Source organism: Ictidomys tridecemlineatus, chromosome 1 (assembly GCF_052094955.1).
Source record: "Ictidomys tridecemlineatus isolate mIctTri1 chromosome 1, mIctTri1.hap1, whole genome shotgun sequence".
Taxonomy (NCBI): Eukaryota; Metazoa; Chordata; class Mammalia; order Rodentia; family Sciuridae; genus Ictidomys; species Ictidomys tridecemlineatus.
The window spans coordinates 61,286,829-61,307,937 of NC_135477.1; the positions used below are offsets into that span (position 1 = coordinate 61,286,829).

The following is a 21,109-nucleotide window of genomic DNA, read 5'->3' on the forward strand; positions in this document are numbered from 1 at the left end:
AGGATGAGGTAAGACCAAGAACCAAAATAAAAAATGAAGTTTTAATTTGTTTGGAAGTAGAAAAATCTTTTGTGTATGTGATTGTTTTTAAAGAAAATGCCCACATATAATTCCAGAATCTCCAGATTCTCTGAAACCATATATAAGTTCTAGAATAAAAGAAAAACTTGCCATGGAACTACAGCTTTCTTCTGGGTCTTAGTTTCATTCCAAAGGGTTTTATCATCCTAACCACACTCCAGATTAAGGAAAGAATTTTCTTTAAGATCATTTCCTCCTTTGTCTTTTGTTCAGTCTATCATCCAACTGCAGATGACTATTCCTTCAAACTGTCTATTCCATGCCCTCATCACACATCACCATTGATTTCACCATTTCTTACAATGGACTCAATCCACTTGCCTCTTTTTCTGCCTTTTCTCCTTTCCCATATTTCAATTAGGTAATTTCCCATGCTTTTGGGTTGCCCTATAGTTAGTGCCATACTTACTCAAGAGACTCTTATGATTCAAACACTTTTCAGTCATAATATATTTATTTTTGCTGAACAGATAAGTCTGCCCATGATATCTCAATTATGTCAGTGCTCATTAGTGGCAAATATATATTTTACCTGATACAGGCCTGTACTTCTTGATCATCTTCGAGAAACTAGGGCTGACAAGAAGAGATTGCGAAAAGCCCTAAGAGAATTTGAAGAACAGTTTTTTAAACAAACAGGAAGGTAAGTATGGGCAGATTTTTTAAAGTTACATTTTCCCAGATAACTGTTGTTCAAAATAAGCTATAATGTTTTGCAGACCAGTGAAACTATACAAAATATAAATAACTTCCATACCAACTTAGACTTGGAATTTTTCTAATTTAACATTCCAATAGGGCTGTTATTAGGTATGTTTTATGGGAAACTGTAGCTTTCAAGTATGACAACAAGCTTTAAGAAATTAACAATGTGCAGTGGCACATGCTTATAATCCCAACAGCTTGTGAGGCTGAGGCAGGAGGATTGCAAGTTCAAAACCAGCCTCAACAACTTAGAAAAATCCTGTTTCTAAGTAAAAATATAAAACAAGGTTGGGGATGTGTCTTAGTGGTTGAGCACCCATAGGTTTAATCCCTGATACAAAAAAAAATGAACTCTAAAAAAATAAATCTCTAACTTGGCATAACCTTACTATATTGAACTTAAATTTAACTTTTAAAAACACCTACTTGATTTTTCAGCTCATATAACTTCTTTGTTCTTGGTTCTAAAAGCTCTACTTATTTAATAACAATTCTTTCTTTACTTTAAATATCTTCTTTAAACTCCAGGATGTGCCCCCTGATTATTGTTTCAAGGATTGGTCAAAAGATCATATCCAGTCTTTCTATCCCTTAATAATTAGCTATCTCCTCTACCTATCCTCTATTTTTATGTCTCAACCTAAGTCATCTTATACATTTCATTAGTGTCTCTTAATTTTTAGTTTATCACCAACAAAATTACATATATGTAATCAGGAGATGTTACTGCTCTACTTCTGGAAGAGATGGGGACAAATCACATAGCTAATCTGAGAGCCTCAGCTTCTACTTTTATAAGCTGAAATGATTTGACTCCTGAGATCATTTAAGAAGTTACAAATGTCATAAGAGCATAACTGTCCCAAAAGCAAAAAGTTATTAAATGAGAGAGAGAGAGATTTAAGTATTTGGGGGGGGGGGGTTTAGACCATAAGCATTATAGTCAGTGATACATTATTTCCTTGGTATTCCTCCCCATCTAGGTATTTGTTTTTTCTGAACTGTTTTCAGATTCAGCAGCCTGGGAGTTTCCCTGATGAAGGGACTATTTTCCAAACACACCTTGAAACATTAAAGCTTGGTCTACTTACCTTTAGTTCTTGTCAGCTTTTCCATTTCAGTTCATCAGAGAGCTATTCACTAGGAGTGGACCTATTAAGTGAGAAACTTTTTGCATTCAGAATATATGCGTAATTCACTCAAGTGTTTCATCTGAAATCGTTCTTGCCAGTGAATTGCTACAAGTCTAACTTATTTTTCTGCTTTTGTTAACTATTTGAGAAATGTTATGTGTTAAATTTAGATGATTTGTTTTCTTCTATAAAACATTCATGCAACTTTCCCTTCAAAACATTTCTTGGAATAGTGACTTTGTCTGGGCTGTCTTCTCTATTATGCTTTGCAAATGCAGGTGACTTGTATTAAAAACTTTGATCTATGTCTTTTTAAAGGCATCCTGTGTGAATTTTTCATTTGGGGAATTATCAAGGAAGATGTTTTTGTAACCTAAATACAAATAGTCACTGCATGACTAAATAGTCTATAAACAGTTATAAAGTGGGTTCACTTTAAGATGTTCATACATTCTTTTCATAACTTTGAATTCCTAAAATAAATTTACATTTTTACCTGTTTGAACCCAGTATTCTAATTTGAAGAGTCAGAAAATTCCCAAGGTCTTGGTAGTCCTGCCCTAGTGGATTTACAGTGCTATACCGCATGCCCTTTGACATACTGGAAGTTTAATTTTTTGTGTTTTACATACAGCATTCTATTGTATCTTGGAGTCCTAAACCCACTTCCGATATACCTATATTTGGTTATGAAGTTGCATGCCCCCTTGTGGTGACAGCATTTCATCTAAATATACAAGTGGTAATTTATTACAATTAAAATCAAAACAGTTGAATGTCTAAGAAATATGAACTGTAATTTTGTTTTCCTACAGTATTTTATTGGGAAGGCCTAACCATCCATAAAGTAAAATAACAATGCAAATGATGACTAAAAGTTTTATGGCGCCATAAAAGTTCTCAGTAATAGTATATTACATATGTATAAAAATTTATGCATTGTTACATATCCCAGTAGAATTAGTGTGAAGAGAACAAATTCAATTTGGACAGATAAATTACTTCACTCAATGAACAGCTTAGTGATTCTACTACACATTAGCAGAGACGGGCGTTATAAGAAAACTTGGGAGATGTTTCAAGTTTGTAACCATTGGGGGTGTATTTTCTTGTCACCACAAATTTATGAACTATTTGTGATCAGATTTCTCTAGGGTTTTCAGGTTGACAATTTTAATAACTTTAAGACTGAACATTCTGCATAGGCATTAGCCTTTGGCAAATAGTGGGGGGACAACTAGGAAAGGACTAGCCTTTGTTTTTCCTCAGAATTTTCACTTACCCTATTGTTATACAACTAAACACTAGATAGAATAACTGACATTCAAATCCTCCAAGGGAATTATTTATAAACATGGAAGAGTAAGTGAAGCTGAAGAATGGGTAAAGACTACTATGCAAAAACCAAGCGGAAGCTGCTACCTTGTACTTTCATGTATGAATTATAAAAGTATATGTAATGGGGGCTGGGGATATGGCTTAAGCGGTAGCGTGCTCGCCTAGCATGCGAGAGGCGCTGGGTTTGATCCTCAGCACCACATACAAATAAGATGAAGATGATGTGTCCACCGAAAACTAAAAAATAAATATTTAAAAAATTCTCTTAAAAAAAGTATATGTAATGACTTGGTTCACTGTAAACAAATAGATCATCTTTTCTGTTTTGCAGAAGTCCACAAAAAGAAGATAGGATACCAATGGCAGACGAGTACTATGAATACAAGCACATAAAAGCCAAACTGAGATTACTAGAGGTCCTTATCAGCAAGCAAGATGTGGCCAAAACTATTTAAGGTTCAGGAAATGTCTATGATCACTTTCACCCAAGATAAGGTCAAGTGTATTTCTCTCTACCACTCTTGCTAAGTAGTTTTGATATACTGAAAATGGAAGCACTTTAGCTGTAGTATTAGCTATTTTTAAGATGGGATAATAAGTGTAATTATATATGAGAAGGGATTTAAATGGGGGAAACATGCAACAGGTAACCATCTAACTGAGGGGGAAAAATTGAGCCTCCTCCATTCCAAGAAGAAAACTCAGTCTATATAATTATTTCAAAATGCATCCAATATTTTGTCAAATCCAAATAGTATAGTTGGGCCACATTTGATAGGGAAAATTTATTACTGTCCAAAGATTGTTTATATTGATGTATGGAAAAAAGCATGTTTGTTTTGTTTTTCCCATGAGGAAAACAAATTCTGCTTTTTGTGAAAGACAGCTAGTACAAAAAATAATTTATTTGAAATTTCTAATCAGCTTTTAAGTGATACAACATTGACTACCTTGTCCCTTAAGTATGTTAGGCTTTCAATATCCTAGAATATACTAGAGTGTGTCACTGCTAATTTTTTTATTTCTATATAAAAATAGCACATTATTTTATGTTATTTGAATTTTACATTTCTGGTTACCAAAGTTCATTCTGATAGCATGTACTTTGTGAATTATCTTTTGTCTATAACTGACAGATGTTTATATTATTAAAATTTTAAAATAGGTATTTTGGATAGATGTGTCTGCAGTATATAATCTAATGTGATCATAGTATTATTGCTAATCTTTTGTTTACAATAACTAAAAGTTATATAACTATTTTTCCATTGGGAATATGCATTTTTCTTAATGTTCCAAGGTATATACTTTGTAATGTGAAAAAATTTTCTCATGCACTGTAGTGATTCATTCTATATAAAAACAGAAGGTTTGGAAATTGTTATAACACCTTGGCAAAGAAACCAGAATATTTTATTTGCTTCATCAACATCAGTGTATATTGTTTTGTTATTTTGTACTAAATTGCTTTTTTATAAAAACAAGTAAAAGGTTGACATTTTTCCTCTCATGTACCAATCATTTCTATTTTATGTATTGTTTAAGCATGAAGAAATTCACATTTTCATATAGTTTGGATGAGAATATTGATGGTTTCAGAAGCAAACTATTTCAGAGGCTCATTTTCTCTGTATATTTCATAACTTTTATGAATGAGAATAATGTCCTTCATAAATTTGTTTAATTGAAGTCATCTACTTGTAACAGGACAAATACACAACTATTTGAGGTTTACAAATTACATCTTTGATAAGGGAAATGGTTTCGTGACATGTATACAATTGCTATTAAAATGTAACTATATATTCTATATGATTGTAAATATTTTATACAACAATACAAATAAAATATTTTTCTATTATATTTATTATGTTGAAACACAGTAGTTGTTTCCTGTTAGCTAATATAAATAACATAAATAACACTGTCAAACAACAAGTTGGAAGTGCTGACAATTCTAGGCTTCAAGATTTAACTCATGCTGCAATTACACCCTTTCATGCTGTTTGGAGTTATCCCAATATTTGTTCAGTAGATTAAAATGAATGCACATTTAAACACCATTTATAAGCCATTATTTTGTATTTTGCTAAAGCGGTCTATAATTGTTTTGTTATGTTTGGCATAAAGTAAAAATAAAAACATTGCAGCATCTAGGCAAAGTGTCAGAAGGAAAACATCATTGAAAGTAGTGGGAAAGGTGGGGAATAGGAAACACTAAAACAGCTCTGAATGAAATTTGAAAAGTGGTAGTTTACTTTTGGTGATAGCGGCATGTGCATGCTTCAGTGGAAAACATCTGATGATAAAAATGGATAACAGAGAATGGTCCTAAGGGAAGAAAAAGGGCTGAGTAAGAATAAGAAAAGTGGGCATTAACGTCCAACACTGATATTACAGGTTTTGCAGCTCGGATCTTTCTTTGCATTTGCAGTAGACAAACTCATGAGCTGATGACCAGTGATTTCTGCCACGGTGCCCAGAGAAAGATCCACAGGGTCAGTAAAAATGACTTCTAAAATGACATCCTGGGCGTGGTGGTAAACCAGCACCCCATCTTCTTCTGTACAGGTCAAAAATTTATTATCCTTGGAATTGAGTTGCGGAAGGCGCAGCTTACAAAATTCATCTCCTGGTGATCCCACAGGGGCAATAACAAGAATCACATAATGATAAGCAGTGTACATACAGTAGAAGTCCCCAAAGTATAGGTTAGTGTTGGGGTTAAAAAGTTTTTCCGCTGCAATCTCAAACCTGTATCTTCCATAAGGTGAATCCTGGGGTGGCTTCCCAGTATTGAATTCAGTGCTGCAGCTGAAGAAGATGCCTTCTAATTTTCCACTGATAGGAGAGCCATGGCTACCACTGTTATCCTTGACAGAGGGCTGCATAGCATTCCCATGGTGTTCTCTGGAAGAAAAAAAGAAATGGTAATTTTAGTATAATAGTGGTAAACTTATTGATTTATACATATCAATGATCCAGGTATAAGTCTTTTATGGCCAAAGGCCTGATTGCTTATACTACTATTAGACCAAGAGAATGCATCTTTTTCTATCCTTGAACCAAACTAAGGATGATCTACTACAAACTTGGAGATATTTGACACAATAAATTTCCTTGACAGAAAAAAAAAGGAAACCAAAAGCAAACAAGAATAGCTATTCTCATATAAAGACTTTAAATTAAAAAATGTCAAAGGAGGTCATTATATAATGAAAAAACAATCACTTTGATAAGAAGAAAATTGTAAAAATACATGTACCCCATATGGGATGACTCAAATATATAAAGCAAATATTAGATCCAAAGGGAAAGACAGATTCTAACTCAGTAATAGATGGGGACTTCAATACCCTACTTTCTACAGTGGACAGATATGACAGGAAGTCAAAAACCAAACATTTGAAATGAACCATAGTACAGAACCAATCAACCTAACAGTTACAGAAATTTCATCCAAGTGCAGCAGAATACACATTCTTATCAGTACATGGAATATTCTCCAGGATAAATCATATATAAGGCCACAAATCAAGTCTCAATAAATTTTAAGAATCTGAATTCATATCATGTATCTTCTCAGACAAGAAAACTATAAATCAATAATAGTAATGGAAAGTATGCAAATACATGGAAATTGAATAATGTGTGTTTATATGATCAAGAGGTAGAAAGAGAAAATAGAAATTAAAAGACAAAAAAAATTAAAATAATATATCAAAATATGTGGGATATAGCAAAAGCAGTAAAGGAAAGCTTACAGAAATAAATGTATACATCAAAAAACCCCCCACAAAACCAAAAAAAACAGATCTCTAATAACCTAACAGTTCACCTCAAGAACTTAAAAAAGATCAAATGAAACCCAAATTAGTAGAAATAAATAATATCAGAGCAGAAGAAAAAATAAAAACAAAAATCCCAAAAGATCAATGAAGTAGATTTTTTTTAAAAAAAAAGTATAAACAAAATTGACAAACCTTTGACTACACTAAGAAAAAAAAGAAGTCCCAAATAACTAAAACCAGAGATGGAAAAGGAGACATTACAGAAATACTAAGAACAATTATATGTAAACAAACCCCTGGGAAGCCTAGAAGCAAAGAATAAATACATCAACACATACAATCTACTAATATTGAGTTAAAAAGAAACAAAATTTAAAAAGATCACTAATGAGATAGAAGCAGTAATCAAAACTCCCATCTAAAAAATGGCCAGGGCCTTTTAATGCTGAAGAAGAACTAATTCAAATTCTTCTTAAACTATTCAAAACAAAAGGAACTTTGCCAAACTCCTTACAAGGCCAGCATTATCCTGATATCAAAATATAAAATACAAAAGAAAACTAGAGTCATATCCCTGTGAACATACATACAAAAATTCTCAATAAAATACTAGCAAACTGAATTCAATAGTACATTAAGCAGATCATATACCAGGATTAAGTGCAATTCATCCCAGGGATGCAAGGATGGTTAAACACATGCAAATTAACACGTAATAAAACACAACAGAATGAAGAAAAAAAAACATGATCATTTGAAAACATGAAAAAACATTTGAGAAGACTTAACATCTCTTCATAGTAAAAACTCTCAAGTAAGGCAAAGAAGGAATATACCTCAAAATACTAAAGGGCATATATGAAAAACCCACAGTCAATATCACTGAATGGGTAAAGCTGAAAGTGTTTCTTCAGAGATTAGGAACAAGTCAAGGTGTCCACTTTTACCACCTCTATAATACAGTAGCGGAAATCTTAGGAAGAGTAATTAGGCAAGAGAAGTAAAGGGCATCCAAATTAGAAAAGAAGAAATTAAATTATACATGTTTGTAGATGACATGATTTTATACACAGAAAAACCTAAATACTTCATCAAAAAGCTGTTAGCACATTTGAATGGATTCAATAAAGTTGCAGGATAAAAAATTAACATAGAACATGAACATTTTTATACCAATAATGAAAATGCTGAAAAAGAAATTAAGAAAGCAGTCATATTCACAACAGCTACAAAAAATTAGAAATTTAATGTAGTAAATGATCTCTATAATGAAAATTATAAAACCTTGTGAATGAAATTATAGAAGACACAAAATGGAAAAATTATACAGTGTTCATGGATTAGAATAATATTGTCAAAATGATCTTAATACCATCATAAAGGAATCTGTAGTTTCAATGTAATTTCCGTCAAAATACCAAAGCCTATTCACAGAAATAGAAGAAAAAATCCTCAAATTCACAGGGAACTACAAAAGACTCAAAGCAATCTGGAGGGAGAAACACCAATATATTATTATTATTATTTTATTATTATTATTATTATTATTATTATTATTATTTGTGGTGCTGAGGATTGAACCAGGGCTTTGTGTGCTATATCCCCAGTCCACCAATACCTTATTTTAAAACAATACTATTATATTAGAGTAGAAAAACAATGATCCTGGCATAAGAAAGATTCATAAACCAATAGAACAGCATTAGAGAACCCAAAAATTAATCCATGTTCATAAAGCCAACTGACTTTTGACAAAGGCACCAAGAACATATAATAAAGAAAAGACTGCCTTGCAATAAATGGTGCTGACAAAATTGTATATATACATGCTAACGAGTGAAACTAGATCCCTTCCTCACACTGTACCCCAAAATTAACTCTAAATTAATCAAAGACCTAAATGTAAAACCTGAAACTATGAAATAAGAAAATATAGGGGAAACACTTCAAAACATTGTATAGGCAATGGTTTTTCAGATAGGAACCACAAAAGCACAGGCAACAAAAGTGAAAGTAGATGGGATTATGTTAAGTTTAAGAAGTTTCTGCACAGCAAAGGACATAATCAACAGAACTGAGAAAACCTACAGAATGGGAGAGTATTTGTGAACAATTCATATGATAGGGGATTAATATCCAGGATATATAAGGAACAACAACAACAACAAAAAACCAAACTCCCCCCAAATAATCCAATTAAAATGGCAAAAGAGCTAAACAGATACTTCTCAAAAGAAAACATACAAATGGTCAATGAATATATTTTAAAAAACACTCAATCCAATTATCAGGTAAACACAAATCAAAACCACAATGTGGTATCTCACCCTACTAAGAAGGGCTATTGTCAAAAAGACAAAAACTAACAAATGCAGACAAGGGTGCAGAGAAAGGAGAAAGCTTATATACTGTTGGTGGTAATATAAACTAGTAGTCATTGCTAAAAACAGTATGCAGATTCCTCAAAAAACTCAGAACTGGTATATGATCCAGCAATTCCAATTCTGGGGACACAGCCAAAGAAGATGAAATCATTCTATCAAAAAATACTTAACACTCCCATGTATGTATGTATGTATGTATGTACGTACGTACTTTTGGAACTGGGGATTGAACGCAGGGGTGCTTTATCACTGAGCTATATCCCTAGCCCTTTTTATTTTGAGAAAGTGTCTTACTAAATTGCCCAGGCAGGTAGAGAATTTATGATCTGCGTGCCTTAGCCTCCCGAGTCAAGTCACTGGGATTACAGGCATGAACTACACCATATTCGGCCCATGTATATTTTAAAAATATTTTATATTGGTGGATTAAAATCACACATATTCATTGTTACCTATTCATATATGCACACAACATAATTTGGGCAATTTAATTTCTCAGTACCACCTCACTTTCTCCCTTTCTCTCCACAGTTGTCTTCTTCCACTCTACTGGTTTCCTTTCTGTTTTCAGATGATTCCCTTTCATACACACACTTTCACCTTTTTTTTTCTCTCTAATTTCCACAAATGAGAGAAAACATATGACCCTTAACTAAGTTTAGTTTATTTCACTTAACTTAATGTTCTCAAGTTCTATTCATTTTCCTATAAATTAAATTTTCTTCTTCATGGTGGAATAAAGCTCCATTGTGTATATAAATCACATTTTCTTTATCCATTCATCTGTTGACAGACACCTAGGCTGTTCCACAATTTTTTTGTGTGAAATATGCTATTATAACCATAGGTATGTATATATCACTATAGTATGCTCATTTTTAATTCTTTAGGATAATACCAAGGAGTGGTATACCTGGGTCACATGGTAGTTTCATTCCTGATCTTTTGAGATACCTCCATACTGATTTCTGCAGTGGTTGTACTAACTTAAGTCTCACAAACAGCATATGAATGCTCCTTTCACTGTTCCTATCCTCACTAGCATTCATTATTATTTGTAGTCTTGATGATCATCATTGTAACTAGAGATGAAATCAGTATCATTTTGATTTTCATTTTCTTAACTGCAAAAGATGTTAAACATTTTCTCATATATTTTCTGGCCTTTTGTATTTCTTCTTTTGAGAAGTGTTCATTTAGTTCCTTTGGCTATTTATAAATTATATTGTTTTTTGATGTTTTTGAGTTCTTTATATATTCTTGACATTAATCCTGTGTCAGAAGAGTAGCTAGCAGTTTCTCCCATTCTATAGGCTCTCTTTTCATGCTCTTAATCATTTCCTTTGCTGCGCATAAACAGTTTAATTTGATGGCATTCCATTTGTTAATTTCTCATATACTTCCTGAGCTTTAGAAGTCCTACTAAGGAAGTCATTGTCTATACCTATATGTTGGAGTGTTGACTCTACATTTTTTTCCCAGCGGTTGCAAAGTTTACAGTCTTATTCCTACCATTTTGATCCATTCTGAATTGACTTTTGTGCAAGGTGAGGGTTAGGGATCTAGTTTCTTTCTTCTACATATGGATATCTAGTTTTTCCAGCACAATTTGTTTAAAAGTCTGTCTTTTTCCCAACATATTTTTAGAGCCTTTGCCAAGGATCTGGAGACTATATCTGTATCATTCCCATGCTTATTGCAGCATTATTCACAAATACCTAAAATATAGTATCAATCTAGATACCCATCAGTGGATGCATGAATAAAGAAAGTATTGTATACACACATAACAGAATATTATTAAACCATAAAAAGAATGAAATTTTACCATTAGTAGCAACATGGATGAAACTGGAGGTCTTATGTGAAGTATGACACAAGAAAACAAATATGTGTTCTCACTCATTTGGAGAAATTAAAACTTGATCTTGTCAAAGAATGTAATGGAATAGTGGTCATTAGAAACTAGGAAGGCAGAAGAGAGGAAGAATGCAAAGAAGTTCAACAAGAGAAATCAAAACACAGAAAGGAAGAATTAGTTGTTGTTGTTATTTTTTCTATGACACAGTAGTGTAACTATTGATTAAAACAATCTATATTTCCAAATGACTAGGAAAGTATGAAATTCCCAACACATCAAATGATTAATGTTAAAGAGATGGAAATGCTTATAACCCTGGTTTGAGTATTACACATTGTGCACATGCAACTAATTCCCATAATGTATCCTCATAAAGATGAACAAATAAGTATCAATAAAGAATTTCAAAAAGAATAAAGGATGTTTATTATAGTTTGTAACAGAAAGAAAAAAAATCAATTGATGGTACCTCCATACTATGGAATACAAGGTAGAATTAAAATAGTTAAGATCTGCTTTTTTTTGTAAGATATATATTCTATTTATAGATAAGATTCAGTACTGTGTATATATTAATCATCTCAATTATCTCCTTTATTTTTTTTATTTGTTTTACTTAGTTACACATGACAATACAATGATCTTGACATATCATACATTTGAATCAGATGAGATAGAACCCAAGGGTGTTTAACCACTGGACCACATCCCCAGCCTATCTATCTATCTATCTATCTTTCTATCTATCTATCTATTTATTAGAGACAGGGTCTCATTGAGTTGCTTAGGGCCTTGTTTAATTGCTGAGGCTGGCTTTGAACTTGCAATCTTCCTGCCTTAACCTTGTGAGTTGCTGGGATTCCAGGCTAATTTACCATGCCTGGCAAGATATGCATTTTAGAAGCAAGTCCTAAAACCATATTTATAAGTCCACTTATGTAGAATTAGAACCCTAACCATTTACACATGTCAGTGTATAGCAAAAGCCCTGGGAGTATTCCCAACACATTGTTTAAGTGATTACCTAAGGGGAAAAGAGTTGAGAAAACGAAACTAAAGACAGACTTTCACATTTAATCTCCATACTTCTGTCTAAAGAGCCTATATAATTGTATTAGTTGCATAATTTAAAAATCAACTAAATAAAAAAGTAACAAATGAGCCCTGTCCATGTATATTGGCATAAAAGTATTTTGTTTGGCTTTTTTTTTTTTAACCATGCACAGTTTACAAACCAAGTTTATCTGCCTTGAATTTTGCTTTCAACACTCATGGTTATTTTACCTCATTCCCAGATGTATTCTTCACCTCTCTTACCTACCGCTGTGGCCTGAAGACTCTATCATCCAATTCTTTGTCCTTTGATCTCTCCATTTCAGTTATACCAATGGGAAATACAAGAAGATCTGGTGTGTAAGGAGGTAAATCCTTCGATGTCTCTCTTACTTCATGTTTCGGGGCCTTGTGGTTCTGGCTTGGTAGGTTCTTCTAGAACTACATCTCTCTGTCCACTACTACTCTTGCTGGATTGATTCCCTACTCATTCTGTTTCCAAGAATGGTCTTAACTTCTGATTGTTTCTGGTTGCTTTATTATGCCTTATTAGTTGCTTAACCCTGCAACCACCTTTGTGAGTGGTGGTTTTGTTAAATTTCCCCCAGAATTCTTTGAGCATGTCTTTTTCTTGCTGTTCCTACCAGTATGACTTGAAATGAAAAGTTCAAGCTACCAATGAAGCAAAGAAAGATTTCCCTAATCACCATGCTTCTTAAAGAATTTGTGAGCCAGTGAGGTATGCTCAGGATCTGCCAATGACTTAGAATAGGAATGGTCTTAAATTCCATCATCTGAAAACTACCTAGGGAACTTATTAAAAAATGAAGATTCAAGAAAAGACCAAGATTCATGGATAGGAAAACAAGGAGGCATAAGAAATACATGCATTGTGACAGCATGGAGCCTATGTTTCACTCTGTTGTTCTTTCTTTCTTCTGATGTTCTAAGATTTCTTCTTTAATTATTTTGTTCCTGTCTTAGCAACTCCCTCTTACCATTCTTTAGGTTAGGTATGCTGGCAACAAATTCTCTTAGTTTTTCTTCATCTAGCTATGGCTTTATTCCCCATTATTCTTATAGAATTTTTTCAAATAGGATTCTTGGTTACTTGAAAATACTGTGCCACTTCTGGCTTTAATGGTTTCTGGTAATGGTATCAGTCCAACTATTCTTTTCCCTACAGATAAGGTGCTTTTTTTCCCCCTCTTACCACTTTGAAGATTTTTTTCTTTTTCTTCAGTTTTCAGGTGATTCTGATATGTCTTGGCATGGGTTTGTTTGGATTTATCTAAATTGAGGTTTTCTCAGTTTGAATCTGTAGGTTTAGGTTGTTTGCTATATTTGAGGGATATTCCAGATACATCAATGCATACTTTTTAGTCCCATCTTCTTTCTTTCCTTGATACTAAAGACATGAATACTAGATCTGCTATAGTTTCACATGTCCATAATGTTCTGGTAAATAGAATACAAAAACATATCAAAAAGATAGTGCCATCATGATCAAGTGGGGTTCATCCCAAAGATGCAAGGTTTGTTCAACACATGGAAATCAATAAACATAATTCATAACATCAATAGACTTAAAAACAAGAGCCATATGATCATCTCAACAGACAGAGAAAAACCATTTGATGAAATGTAGCAGTGCTTCATGATCTAAACACGAGAAAATCTACTGTAAAAGTCACATATGCTAAACCCAAGGCCAACATCATTCTAAATGGCAAAAAATTGAAAGCATTCCCTCTAAGAACTAGAACAAGACAAGGATGTCCTCTTTCAACACTTTTTTCATCATCATCCTTGAAACTCTAGCCAGAGCAATGAGAAGAAAGAAATTAAAGAGATATAAACAGAAAAAGAAGAATTCAAAGTATCACTCTTTGCCCACAACATGATTCTTTATTTAGAAGACTCAAAATTTTTCACCAGAAAACTTCTAAAACTAATGAATGAATTCAGCAAAGGAGCAGGATATAAAATTAACACCCATATCTGGGCATGATGGAGCACACTTGTAATTTCGGCAGCTTGGGAGGCTGAGGCAGGAGGATCAAGAGTTCAAAGCCAGCCTCAGCAAAAGTGAGGTAAGCAAAAGTAAGCAACTCAGTGAGACCATGTCTCTAAATAAAATACAAAACAGAGCTGAAGATGTGGCTCAGTGGTCAAGTGCCCATGAGTTCAACCCTCAGAACCAAAAAAAAAAAAAAATTAACACCCATAAATAAAATGCATTCCTGTACATAAGTGATAAATCCACTAAAAGACAAATTAGAAAATCTACCCCATACATAATAGCCTAAAAAAATAAAATAATTGGGAATCAATCTAACAAAAGAGGTGAAAGATACTTAAAAAAAAAAAACTAAAGAAAAGACAGAAAGATCTTCGCGGTCTTGGATAGGCAGAATTAACATTGTGAAAATGGTCATACCACCAAGAATGCTATACAGATTTAATGCAATTCCTATTAAAATCCCAAAGACATTCTTCATAGAAATAGAAATAGAAAAAGCAATCATGAAATTCATTTGGAATAATAAGAGACCCAGGATAACCAAAGCAATTCTTAGCAAGAAAAATGAAGCAGTAGGCATCATGATGCCAGACTTAAATTAAAGTATAAAGCCATAGTAGCAAAAATGGCATGGTATTAGCACCAAAACAGACATGTAGACAAATGGTACAGAATAGAAGAAATAGAGACAAATCCACATAAATACAGTTATCTCATATTAGACAAAGGAGCCAAAAACATACATTAAGAAAAGATAGCTTCTTCAACAAATGGTTCTGGGAAAACTGGAAATCCAGCAAAAGGAAATTAGATCCCTATCTCTCACCCTGCACAATACTCAACTCTAAGTAGATCACAGACCTAGGCACTACAACAGAGAACCTTGTACCTAATAGAAGAAAAAGTGGGTCCAAATCTTTACCATGTCATCCTGGGAACTGACTTCCTTAACAAGATTCCCGAAGCACAAGAAGTAAAATCAAGAATCAATAAATGGGATGGATTCAAATTAAAAAGCTTCTTCACAGCAAAGGAAACAATCAAGAATATGAGGAGAGGAACTAAAGAATGGGAGAAAAAACTTTACCACATGTACCTCAGATACAGCACTAATCTTCAGGATATGTAAAGAATTCAAAAAACTTAACACCAAAAAAACAAATAACCCAATCAATAAATTGGCTAGGGAACTAAAAAGATACTTCCCAGAAGAAGAAATGCAATCAATCAACAATTATATGAAAAAATGTTCAACATTTCTAGTAGTTAAAGAAATGCAAATCAAAACTACACTGAGATTTCTTTTCACTCCACTCAGAATGGCAACTGCCATGTATACAAGCAACAATAAATGTTGGCAAGGATGTAGGAAAAAAGGTACACTCATACATTTCCGTTGGGACTGCAAATTGGTATAACCACTGTATAAAGCAGTATGAAGATTTCTCAGAAAATTTGAAATGGAACCACCATTTGACCCAGTTATCCACCCTGCTGTTTTTTTTTAAATATTTCTTTTTTAGTTGTAGTTGAACACAATATCTTTATTTCAATTATTTATTTTTATGTGGTGCTGAGGATGGAACCCAGGGTCTCGCACATGCAAGGTGAGCCCTCTACCACTGAGCCACATCCCAGCCCCCACCCCCAGCTCTGTTTAAACCCAAAGGACTTAAGATCAGCATACTACAGTGACACAGCCACATCAATGTTTATAGCAGCTCAATTCACAATAGCTAAACTGTGAACCAACCTAGGTGCCCTTCAATTTACGAAGAGATAAAGAAAATGTGGTATACATTCCAGACTTAAATTATACTACAGAGCCATAGTAGCAAAAACAGCATAGTATTGACACCAAAACAAACATGTAGATCAATAAATCCACATAAATAAAAGTTATCCCATATTAGACAAAGGTGGTATATATTCACAATGGAATATTACTCGCCTTAGAGAAGAATGAAATTCTATAGCGCTATCCATTTGCCTGTTAGTGGATGGAGCTAGAGAATATCATGTTCAGCAAAACAAGTCATTCCCAATGAACCAAAAGTCCAATGTTTTCTGATATGCGGATGCTAATTCACAGTAAGGGGGTGGGTGGATAGAGGTACTTTGGATTAGACAGAGGGGAGTAAAGGGAGGTGAGTGGGTATGGGGGAAGGAAGGGTAGCAGAATGAATTGGACATTATTATCCTATGTACATATATGATTACATGACCAGTATAATTCTACATCATACACAACCAGAAGAATGAAAAATTATGCTCCATTTATGCATGATGTGTTGAAATACATTCTACTATCAAGTGTAACTAATTAGAATTAAAAAAGAAACACATCTACATAAAAAGCATCATAGAATTAACAAGTGAAAGTGAATTAAAAACTTGATTTTACATGTGACAAAAAAAAAAAAAAGTAAAGAAAACATAGTTAACTCATCCCTGTGTTGTTTCTCCAGTTCCAGAATACCTGGTTGGTCTACCTTCTTCTTTTTACTTTGCAAAATTTAATATTTCTTTTATAAATAATGCCAAAAATTTGTAGTTGTCCTTAGTAAAAAGAATATGGAAATGTGTGTCTTTTTCATTTTGTCCCTGATCAAAATTTGTAACCTTTGTTTCATTTTCATTAATAAAATTCATATGCCCTTCGTAAAGAGCCACAAGTGCAACTATATGAAATAAGAACAGCAGAAAATATATAAATAGGAATTCAAGTTAAGGAATGAGACCTACTATTAATGACAGAGCCTCATCTTAATTATTAATGACACCAAAAATATAAGAATTCCTACACATACCTACTGATCTTATTGAATTCTTGAAGATAAAATTTCAGATACAGTAAGGAATTTAAGGACAATTAAGCTATCGAAAATGAAAAGCAGTAAGAGGTAAAGTCTTATTTTTCATTTAAAGTAAGGGAAAACAATATTCACTTTGAAATTCTTTTCAAGAAGAGATCAAAATGAGTTCATTCCTTATGGTTTAAATCAGACTTTATCTAGGTTTTTTTCCCCAAAATAATGATTTGGAGAGTTTATCAGGTAATTGAAAGGTTCCATCATATTTAAGCATCTGAATAAGATCATGACATTTTAAATGGACTCTAACTAAGAAGATGTGTCCTAACTAAAATTCATAGCATAAGACGAATACCAAGATCTGCCGAGATAAAGGTTTTTTAATAAACCATCATTAAGAAACAATGTTGAAAGATTCTATCAATTCCTTCACAAAGTATACTTATTTATATGTACTGCTTGAAAATATAATTTACATGGATTTTACTACTTTGAAATCCATCAAAGGCAAATTTTCTTCGCAATAAACACATCTTTCATGTTACAATTTGGAATCATAACATGCCATGTGTACATCAACTTTATGCATTTTCCATATGCTATTTATCCCTTTTTCTTCTTGGGAGAATTTTTGAAAACAGATGAAGCAAGTATGGAAGGCCAGTTCCCATCTGTAGGACAAATAAAATTGTAGAGAAACACTGACCTCCAGTGGCCATCTAAAATTGACATCAACAATACCAGGAATATAAACCTAGTACCATGATCTTGATTTAAGAGAAACAGAAATATAAAGAAAACAGAAAGAATGCCAAAGCTTCCTAAATTTTTTCATATATAGTCCTGTCAACTTAAGAATCCTTTGAAGTCTAAAGCAAGACCAGGGCTTTTAAAAATGACAAAATTATAGTGATTTCTGTATAAAAGTTTTAGAACCAATATAGCACTTGTCATTTTGAAATCCTTAGTCTCACTTTAAGACGTATATCTGCCTGTTTATGCTCTTGAAATTGTCTTCTACATATATAAAAATGTTGCAAGTATTAAAACTACCTATGGGATAGTGTTCTATTAACTTCTTGAGAATTGCTTCAAGGAATTGAAATAGGGGATCTTTAAAAATCCAGTTGAAATCACTACAATTCAAAAGTAAACAAAAGAGATTGTTCTCATGAATAATTAATTTGCACTAATGATTAAGAGCTTTCCACTCTGGAGAAAGTCTGAAAATCCCATCTGAATTATCATAATAATTCATGACATAGTCTTTTTTCTTATCCTCTCATTTCAATGTCTTAAAGAGATCCACAAAAAGGGAAGAACATTTGGTAGTGTGAAGAAGAGGACATTTGAGTTAGTGGGATTTGCAGGAATATGTATAATAAATACTCATCAATCTAAATACCAGATTTAAGACATTCCAGTCAAATAGACCAGAATGGTTATATGATCATGGAAAGCAATCTAAGTGATGTGGGGGGAAAATCATTATATGATTTTTTTCATTTAATTTTTCTGAGAAATAAAAGTCAGTATAATTAACTATTTAAAAAAGAAATCTGGAATTCCAATTTTATAAAACTAGAGTAATGGGAAACATGAGCCTAGAATTTGAATCATTTTTAGTTAAAAAACACCAATTTTTTTATTCTTACCGAACATAGTCAAAATATTCTTTGTGCTGGTTACGATAAAAAACAGAAAATTTAAGCATACGTCCTGCAATCACTTCAGCCTTCTCCAACAGTTGTGTTAGATGAACTTTTGAATAGTCTGTAATTAAAAAAAGTCTTTTAAAATATAGCACCAAAATTATCAGCTACATACTTAATAAATTAGAGATTATTAATAATGACCTCTAGGGAATTCAACTAAGTAAACAGTACTTGCAATTTATAAAAAACAAACATACATTCACTGTCCTTGTGTGGCACATTTTTCTTTAAACAAGTGCTCTACCACTGAGCTACATCTCTATCCCCTTGTTATAGTTTATATTGTTTCTTAGAATATCCTTGTACTTTTTTACTCTTTGAAATTGAATATCCTGAAACAAACGTATGTTCAATATAAGTCTTCATAACCCAATTAATGTCCATCAGCACTATAGCAACTTTTTTACAATCAGTTGATAAAGTGAATGAAAGAAATTTATAATCTGCAAGCAATCAGCAAAGTTGGAGAGTAGAAATAATGCTTAATTTATTTTCTAAACCTCTGAGGTTCATAAGATAGATTAAATATGGCTGTTTTAATGATGTAAAAATTGAAGCTCATCAAAGTTAAATGATTTTGCTCAGTGTTCATATAGCCAGTAACTTTGAGACTCCATTTCTGGCTCATAGATGTCTTTGAGTACAAAAGACTCTTGAAAATCTAGTACAACTCTTAAAATTATTTGATACTTCTTAATAAACTTTTTGTTTTGAAAATTGAGAATTACTTCAAACACCTGCAGCAGAAACTAAGGAAACTTTTGGTCTATAAAGGGTACTTGGAGTTTCTAAACAGACCAACCTTGTTAAAGTGCTCATGGCAGAATTTGTTTACTTACTCTGTACCAGCTCAACCAGCATTTATTTATATTAAAATGTACTATATACAAAGCACTATGCAAAATTAAATAGTCATATTAAAAAGATAAAAATATATTTTTCCCTTCAAAGAACTAATAATCCATAGGAGATAAATATTGTTTTAAATAGTCAATAATGACATTATTATAGTGAGTATTGTTTTATCTCTGTTACATACTAGAAGTAGATTAGTCTGTGGTATTCTATTTTATATGATTGTATCATATTGTATTTCCAATACCTTGTAAAGTGCCTAGCTCACAGTATGGGCTCAATAAATGATATGTGAATTAATGTCAAGATTAAATGACAATTATTCACAATAGCTTTTTTAAAATATAAGAGACCAAGTTATAAATAAAGTTTATAAGAAACAGTCCCCAAATAAACTGATAAACTCAAATTATAGCTCTGAACAGCTTAAGTTCCTCTTAGATTTTACTTACAAAAAATAAAAAGGCAAAATAATGTATAGAAATTGTTGTGGTTCACTTAAAAGCAGGCAGTTTCTCTATAATTTTTAGGAGAATTATGCGATTACATAACGAGCTACAGGGAGATTCCACTCTAAATGAAAACAAAATAAAAAAAGAATTTTCCTTCATACATATAGAAATAACAACATGCACTTATATAGTTGAACAGAATGAATACATGTGCATGTGGGTTCATTTGTTTGCATGTGTGTGCATGTGTGCTATTTCTGAACTTGAAGGATTTTCCTTAAACTAAAAAAGAAACAATATTTCAAACCTTTCTCTAATGTCATATGGGATTTTAGCAAATAAATTTTAGCTCCTTTTAGTGACAAATATCTGATACTGTTTCATTTGTCATAGAGAAAACTGCAGGCATTATAAGTTGAATATCCCTTATCCAAAATGGTTGACACCAGAGTATTTCAAATTTCAGAGTTTTCTGGATTTTGGAATATTTGTATATACTTCACTGATTGAGCATTCCCACTCCCCAAGCCTAAAATGCTCAAAAATTCAAAAACATCAGTGTTAAAAAATGTTCCAGATTTCAGATTTTGGATTTTCAGATCAGGGATACTCAAACTGTGTGACACAATGGAAAAAGAGATTGTGCCTTTTTGTCTTAGATTAAACCTCCCCAGTAAAGCAGATTCCTTACATCAGATTTCTTAATGCCAAATGGCTATTAAGGTACTTTTTAATAAAGAAAAGACACACAAACAGGACACTAGTTTAAAGCTATCTTTTCCTTAAGCTCTTCCACTACTCAAGTGAAAAATCCAACATTTCTGTTAGGCACAGTTATTGAGACCTGCCTCTATTCCCCTATATTAGAAAAGTATATTTCTGTCTTCCTTCCTTCAATATCTGTG

At 32.6% G+C, this 21,109-nt stretch overlaps 2 protein-coding genes across 8 annotated transcripts in view; one reads left to right on the top strand and one right to left on the bottom strand.

Moving 5' to 3' along the window:
• The window catches only part of Fam13c (family with sequence similarity 13 member C), a 116,637-nt gene extending 111,517 nt beyond the window's left edge, over positions 1–5,120 (top strand). For all 7 annotated transcript variants that reach the window (XM_021732477.3, XM_005334325.4, XM_040273627.2 and 4 more), the window contains 2 exons: positions 623–724; positions 3,589–5,120. In XM_021732477.3, coding sequence (XP_021588152.1) covers positions 623–724; positions 3,589–3,712 — 226 coding nt within the window. In that variant the 3' untranslated portion in view covers positions 3,713–5,120. The remainder of the gene's footprint in view (positions 1–622; positions 725–3,588) is intronic.
• Positions 4,922–21,109, bottom strand: part of Phyhipl (phytanoyl-CoA 2-hydroxylase interacting protein like) — a 56,724-nt gene continuing 40,536 nt past the window's right edge. The window contains exons 4-5 of the mRNA XM_005334321.4: positions 18,838–18,955; positions 4,922–6,167 (exon numbers count right to left, since the gene is read on the bottom strand). Coding sequence (XP_005334378.1) covers positions 5,633–6,167; positions 18,838–18,955 — 653 coding nt within the window. The 3' untranslated portion in view covers positions 4,922–5,632. The remainder of the gene's footprint in view (positions 6,168–18,837; positions 18,956–21,109) is intronic.